Source organism: Danio aesculapii, chromosome 25 (assembly GCF_903798145.1).
Source record: "Danio aesculapii chromosome 25, fDanAes4.1, whole genome shotgun sequence".
NCBI lineage: Eukaryota > Metazoa > Chordata > Actinopteri > Cypriniformes > Danionidae > Danio > Danio aesculapii.
In genome coordinates this window covers 18,473,049-18,480,800 of record NC_079459.1, presented here as the reverse complement: position 1 = coordinate 18,480,800, position 7,752 = coordinate 18,473,049, and the positions used below count along the sequence as shown (strand labels likewise).

Here is a 7,752-nt window from a genome sequence, read left to right as displayed (position 1 = left end):
TATTTAGCTTAGGTCATATCATATTTCTATTTGTATATCATATCTACAGCATGCATAAAAGAGTAGGCTATGTATCTTATGATGGTCAAGTTATTAATCAGCTTCTGCAATGTCATGAAGCGTCATGAAGAAGTCGCACGTTACGAGAGAGAGAGAGAGAGAGAGAGAGAGAGAGAGAGAGAGAGAGAGAGAGAGAGAGAGAGAGAGAGAGAGAGAGAGCGCAAATTCCTCTGCTTTGTATTGGTTGTGAATAGTGCTGAAACTTGAACTGAGAGCAGAAGACACATGTACTTTTCGTTGTCACATTTTTGTTTTCCCCTCACGTGAGACAACTAACGTTAGACATTAATGTGACAAGAGAGTTTTCCCCGCGACTAACGTTAGGATTTTATTCAAAAACAGTCTATATTTTGATAAACAATGGCTTTTATGTTGAAACACATGATAGGAGGGCAGTTGAAGGATCTTACCGGGGGTCTGGAAGAGAAACCTGAAGGAGAAAAGACCGAAGCTGCGGCGAAAGGAATGACTCAAGAAGAGTTCGAGCAGTACCAACAACAGCTGGCGGAGGAGAAGTAAGACTCGACGCTTTTATTGGTTTGTCATTACAATAAATATGAATCTGTGATGTTTTAATTTTTTTTAAAGGCAAAACACTTCAGGTAAAAAGTGTTTAAAAATACTAGTTTTCACAATACTTTCCCAGCTCATAGGTTTTTGTACGTTTTAAAAGATTTCGTTTAAATATGCAAATGAGTGCCTGTTTTATTCAATGAGCTAGTTTGCATACATCGGATGAAGTCATGCTCAGAGTTCTTGTTTTATTAATTTGACATATTAAAGTCTACGGTTTTTACACAGGGGATATTGGTAATCTATTGTTTACTCCATGGTTTAGTAAATGTTGTATACAGCCAGAAAAAAAAGTGGAGTGGAGATTTATGACTCGCTATGACTTCATAAGCGTAACAAATAAAACAAGTGACTTTGTACGTTTTCTTTAACCATAAAAGATCGAATAAAACACTTCTCAAAACTTAAAATATTGTGTTTTTTTTCCATACAGTGGCTGACTAAATAACCTTCAATCAAATTTAACTACATAATGCGGTTTATTCATAATTTCTTTTATTTTGATGTAGGAATAACCAATTAATATTACTTTAATCTCTGTGTAATTGTTTGATGATTTGTAGATTTTTAAAATAAAATAAATTCAGACGTTTATTATTATTATTATTATTATTATTATTATTATTATTATTGTTATTATTAAACAATGAAAACCTTGTTGAATTCCACCAAAATAATAATAATATTATATATATATTGTGTCAAAACATGAGGACCACATCCCTTCTGTTTGAATTGAATACACAAACTTCACTTGTACAAATGTAATACAAGGAGCGTTGGAGAAGGTCAGTGTTTATCTCCTGCTTACTGTATTTCTGTGGTTTAATCAATACTGCATGTCACCTTGCTCTCCAGACCCATGTTTCTCAGGTTTGGCCTTGAGGACAGTGACTCCTGTGCAGAAATGCATATGCAGCTGTTTTTCTTCCTTCATGTGCATATTTCAACGGCGTTGTATTACATTGTCCTAGACCAATAAAACTTCAAATATACACTGAACAAAATTATTTATATTAAGTGTTGAATGATAATATGATCTATCTGCCTATCTATCTATCTATCTATCTATCTATCTATCTATCTATCTATCTATCTATCTATCTATCTATCTATCTATCTATCTATCTATCTATCTATCTATCCATCCATCCATCCATCCATCCATCCATCCATCCATCCATCCATCCATCCATCCATCCATCCATCCATCCATCCATCCATCCACCCATCCATCCATCCATCCATCCATCCATCCATCCATCCATCCATCCTCAATCTCATACAAATTCAAATTTGGGAAAAATATGAACAAAACCACTGAATTATTCTTTAAGATTATTTAACATTTGCTTGGGTTTGTCAATATTTAACCAATTTGGTGTATATATATTAAATAATAAATATGTTTTATATATTGTTATATTACAGTTTATTTACAAATAAATAATTAGAATATTTGATATTTATTTATTACATTTATTGTACTATTGTTCTATTTGTAACAGTTGAAGTCAGAATTTTTAGCCCCCTTTGAACTTGTTCTATTTTTAAATAGTTCCTAAATGATGTTTAACAGAGCAATGAAATTTTCACAGTATGTCTGATAATATTTATATATATATATATATATATATATATATATATATATATATATATATATATATATATATATATATATATATATATATATATATATATATATATATATATATATATATTTTTTTTTTTTTTTTTTTTTTTTTTTTTCTGGGGAAAGTCTTATTTCTTCTATTTTGACTAGAATAAAAGCAGCTCTTAATTTTTTAAAAACCATTTAAGGTCAAAATTATTAGCCCCTTAAAGCTATATATATTTTTTGATAGTCTACACAACAAACCACTGTTATACAGTAACTTGCCTAATTACCCTAACCTGCCTAGTTAACCTAATTTAGCTAGTTAAGCCTTTAAATGGCACTTTAAGCTGAATAGAAGTGTCTTAAAAATATCTAGTAAAATATTATTTACAGTCATCATGGCAAAGATCTAATTAATCAGTTATTAGAAATGAGTTATTAAAACTATTATGTTTAGAAATGTGTTGAAAAAATCTTCTCTCCTTTAAACAGAATTTTCGGAAAAAAATAAACAGGGGGCTAATAATTCAGGGGGTCTAATAATTCTGACTTCAACTGACTTTAATTTAAAAATATATATATATAGTTTATATGTTTAGAAATGTACAAATTTAAATGTAAAACAATTAAATTATTTATTTTATATTCAAGTACAATTTGGATATGTTAATAAGTTCATTTTTATTTGTCCTTACATTTTATATATCTCTATATATTTATTCTTTATATATTTTAGTACTGTACGAAAATATGCTTCATTAAAAAAAAGATATTTCTAAATTTGTCAAGCCATCTTCTATTGTTCCCACTACTATGAGCAATCACACACTTTTAATTTGTGTTTGTCAAATCAAATTGACCCACTCAAAAAAGCTTTTGCATTAGTCCGTATTGTTATTAGGCCTGTCACAATATCTATTTTTTGTTATACAATCTATTGCACCAAAATATATTGCGATAAATTATATTATTGTCATTTTAAGACCATTCTATGCCACTCATTATATAATGACAATATAATATAATCACAATGCAAGTACAGTTTTCCAAATAACACATAATATTTTTTCTTAAGAATATATCATTTAATTTTAGTCATTTTAACATTTAATAATTAGGCATTGTTATCAGAATGTGAAAACGCATATCCTAAACAAATAAATAACAATAACTGTTAACAAAAAGTGAAAAGTAATAAGTTACAGAGGCTGTGATATCTGCTACCAGATCTATTTTCAACTGTTAGGCACCCACATGTAAATATACTATAGTATTTTATAGTAAATACTATAGTGTTTTTTAACCATACTGACACTGCCTGCCCCAATAGAGATAGAGATGTTGCACAATCAGCTAAAATGTTACTAGAATTGATTTTTATCTATATGGGCGATATATATTGCATCACCAAAAATGATTAAGGTCATGTCCATGTGTTGTGCGATATATTGATTATTGTGACAGGCCTAATTTCTATAAATATTTTTTAAAAGAATACATGCTATAATGTGTCTAAATTCATATATACATATATTATTATCAATGACAAAAATCTTCTTCCTCTAGGTTGGAGAGAGATACCAACTTTGCCCAGAAGAAGGCAGAGCGAGCCACAGTCAGGAGCCACTTCAGAGAAAAATATCGACTTCCAAAAGTAAACCTCACATTTATAAAACACACTGTATGAGCCATTCTAATCACTTCTTTTATTTCTAACATTTAATAACTTTTTCATTACCAGAGTGAATTGGACGATACTCAAATCCAGGCTGCGGCCGATGATGTGGAGCTGCCCACTGAATTGGCCAAGATGATCGCTGAAGACAACCAGGAGGAAGAACACAAGCAGTCCGTCCTCGGCCAGATCACCAACATCCAGAACGTGGACATGGACCAGCTGAAAGAGAAGGCCCAGTCCACCCTCGAGGACCTGAAACAGACTGCAGAGAAGTGTGATGTCATGTAGGACACACAAAAACTTTGGATCAGAGGTGATTTTAAGGGATTGTTCACCCAGAAATGAAATTCACCCTCATAAAGAAGCCCACTGCTACAGATCAAAAAGTCAGATTTCCAAATCTCATAAATTTGACTTAATAATAATTAATAATTTCATTTTAGTATACTGTAATTTCCGAATTTTATGTCATAATTATGACTGTTAAAGGTGACCTATTATGCCCCTTTATAGATTTAAAATAAGTCTCTAATGTCCTTAAAGTGTGTATGTGAAGTTTCAGCTCAAAATACTCAACAAAAAATGTTTTATAACATTTTTAAATTGCCTCTTTTAAGCTTTGATCCTAATTGTGTCATTTTAGTGACCGTCGCTTTAAATTCAAATGAGATTGAGGTCTTTTTAATAGAGGGCGGGGCTTCAAATGCCTGTGGGTCAGCGTAGTGGCAGATTCAAAATCAAGACTAACGTCCTATGCTAATGGGGGGAGATGGTCACTAATGGGTGGGGCTTTACCCCTCTAATGACGTACTAAGGGAAAAGGTCAAACAAAGTGTTTCTGCAGACTGATTTTATCAAGTGTGATTATAAAAAAATTTTTTTTCCATTAGAAGCTAGTTATATTCACAAAATGTTGCCACACAAATGTCTTTCAAGAGTTCACACTTAAATATGCTTGGTGTTAATATCAGATTTGGCATGCTGTCCTGGGTGAGAACCCAGACCTCGGAGATAATTGAGCCCAAGGCTCCCACTTGGTCAATGAGCGTATAAAGGGGGTTCAAGATCAGGTAGGTCTCGAGAGCTCCCCCTGGAAAAGGGAGGAAAAAGAGGAGATGGGGTGGAAGGGGGATTCTTCCAAAAACGAAGATAGGGCAGTAGGGTGAAATCGGTCTGCTTATTGTAAGCTTGGATCAATCTAATTGGATTATTACTGATTACGTATGAGAAGCCAGCTGTGACCAATCATATCATGTGCTCCTCTTGAAATTAGTTTATAAAACTTCACTTAAATAAAAGTGATTTTTGCATAATAGAGCCCCTTAAAGTTGTAATAATAACTTACTAACTTGTATGTCATAATTATAGTTAGTAATTCATCATTTTAACTTTTAAGGTCATAATTTTGATTTAAGTGTCAAACGTTTTTTCTCAAAATTCTTGCTTTGTAGAAGTTAATAGGTAATCATTTTGATTTCTCATAAGTATGTTATGACATTTTATGACTTACCAACTTTATTATGACATAATCAACTGAAATTACAACATTAGAAGATTAAACTTTGATATAATGAAGTCGAAATTGTGATGTTAAAAGGGAAAATATACTTACTAACTTGAAAAGATAACTACAAATCTAGCTCATGATCTAAATTCTGACTTAAAAAGTTGATTTATTTACTAACTTGGAATTAGGACTACAAATCTAAATTGTTATCTAAACAATGACTTAATATAGCAGAAATGAAGAAATGAGTCAAAATCATGATTTCAAAAGTCATAATTATGAGTTGGGCCACACGGTGGCACAATGAGTAGCGCTGTCGCCTCACAGCAAGAAGGTCGCTGGTTCAAGCCTCGGCTGGGTCAGTTGGCATTTCTGTGTGGAGTTTGCATGTTCTCCCCGTGTTGGCATGGGTTTCCTCCGGGTGGTTTCCCCCACAAGTCCAAAGACATGCGGTAAAGGTGAATTGCGTAAGCTAATTTGTCTGTAGTGTATGTGTGTGAATGAGAGTGTATGGGTGTTTCCCAGTGTTGGGTTGCAGCCGGAAGGGCATCTGCTACGTAAAACACATGCTGGATAAGGTGGTGGTTCATTCCGCTGTGGCAGCCCCAGATTAATAAAGGGACTGAGCTGAAAATAAAATAAATGAATGAATTATTATAAGTTTAAAAGTCAAGAATTTTGGCAAAATAATATGAGGGTGTACATTCATTTGTATGAAAGATCGGTGTGAGTTCTCACTACTTTGTGCCACATCATCTCATAACATTAAAGTCGTAATTTAGTCAAAATGTGGAATTAGCAATTCATATTTTTGACTTTTTAAGCCATTTAGGATGTCATAATTTAGATTTTACACCTGAACTTCATTGTTATTTAATGTATTTGTTCATGCTGTACAACATTGATATCCATAGTAGAAAAAAATACTAAACCAACAACAACAAACTCACACATGTTTGTAAGAAATATGTAAAAGATGAGTAAAAGATAAAAAGAATCCTCATTTTTTGGTGAACTATCCCTATAGATGTGGGAATAAATCAGATCTGTTCGTCAAATGATTTGTAAAGTAAGTCTCTGATTTATTAAAGACAAATTCCAACTCGAAGCCAAGCCATCAATTATATCAAATAAATCTGAAGAGTGACTGTTGGCCATATTGTATACATTATATTACACCTTGTCATTATTCTTGCTAAAGGCAATATTATGTTACAGGTACCATGTTTTTACATGTTGTTATTTAGTGTTCAAAATTTGTTTGTTGTCTGTAAATCAGCCTGGAATGTTACAACATACAGTATTCAATTCATTGCTAACATGTATAGTATATGTATTATTAATATGTATAAATTGCCTAATTGAAATTAATGTATTTATTTTTTTACAGTTTTATGTACTCTATAGTATATTGATGCATTTACTTGCTGTATATGTTCTATAAACATTTATTTTTTGTTGTTGCTTTTTTATGCAACATCAAGCTAGTATTTTTCAATTTGTATTTCATTTTATTTATGTGTAATATATCAGTCAGGGAAACAAAAAATGAAATAAAAGTTTCATTCATTCATTTTCTCTCAGCTTAGTCCCTTTATTCTTTAGGGGTTGCCACAGTGGAATGAACCGCCAACTCATCCAGCATGTTTTTCACAGCAGATGCCCTTCTAGCTGCAACCCAGTACAGGGAAACACCCAGATACTCTCGCACACACATACACTACAGACAAATTAGCTTACGCAAATCACCTTTACCGCCTGTCTTTGGACTATGGGGGAAACCGGAGCACCCGGAGGAAACCCACGTGAAAACAGGGAGAACATGAAAACCTCACACAGAAACACCAACTGATCCAGCTACCTTCTTGCTGTAAGGCAACAGTGCTAACCACTGAGTCACCGTGTCGCCAAAATAAAAGTTTAAATTAGGTCAAAGTCTGTTTTATCAACAATTATGTCATATATCTGTGTATTTGTATGTTAGTTTGCGTGTGTGGTATATATCATCCTAATTTGATTTACGAAAATAGCTATACATTTAATTTTTTTAAAATCATGCTGACAGAAAATCTAATCAAGACTGAACTAAACATAACAAAACGACATAATTAAAACCTCAAGTTAAAAACGAGAACCATAAAATTATATTTCAAAGCATTTATATAAATTACAGTAGTATCTCACTCAAATAAAACTAGTGTCGTCTTATTAAACACGACTGAAAAAATACCTTCAGTCACATGGGAACCACTCTGCAAGGTCCATGTTGTCAAAGACTCATTTCGGTAAAGCAACTTTGGTGCATCAAGAAAAACA

At 32.4% G+C, this 7,752-nt stretch overlaps 1 protein-coding gene across 1 annotated transcript; it reads left to right on the top strand.

The window, feature by feature from the left end:
• The first annotated feature begins 278 nt into the window (after positions 1–278).
• On the top strand, positions 279–4,221 carry cplx3a (complexin 3a). Its single transcript, XM_056452217.1, has 3 exons — positions 279–575; positions 3,818–3,905; positions 3,993–4,221. The coding sequence occupies exons 1-3, from the start codon at positions 421–423 to the stop codon at positions 4,215–4,217; spliced, it is 468 nt and encodes a 155-aa protein (XP_056308192.1). The 5' UTR covers positions 279–420; the 3' UTR covers positions 4,218–4,221.
• The last annotated feature ends 3,531 nt before the right edge of the window (positions 4,222–7,752 follow it).

Excerpts from the sequence above, each read along its gene's own strand:
- cplx3a (XM_056452217.1), top strand. The coding sequence starts at position 421 with ATGGCTTTTATGTTGAAACACATGATAGGAGGGCAGTTGAAGGATCTT. Across the intron at positions 576-3,817 it reads CAACAGCTGGCGGAGGAGAA|GTTGGAGAGAGATACCAACT; the intron begins GTAAGACTCGAC and ends TTCTTCCTCTAG. Across the intron at positions 3,906-3,992 it reads AAAAATATCGACTTCCAAAA|AGTGAATTGGACGATACTCA; the intron begins GTAAACCTCACA and ends TTTCATTACCAG.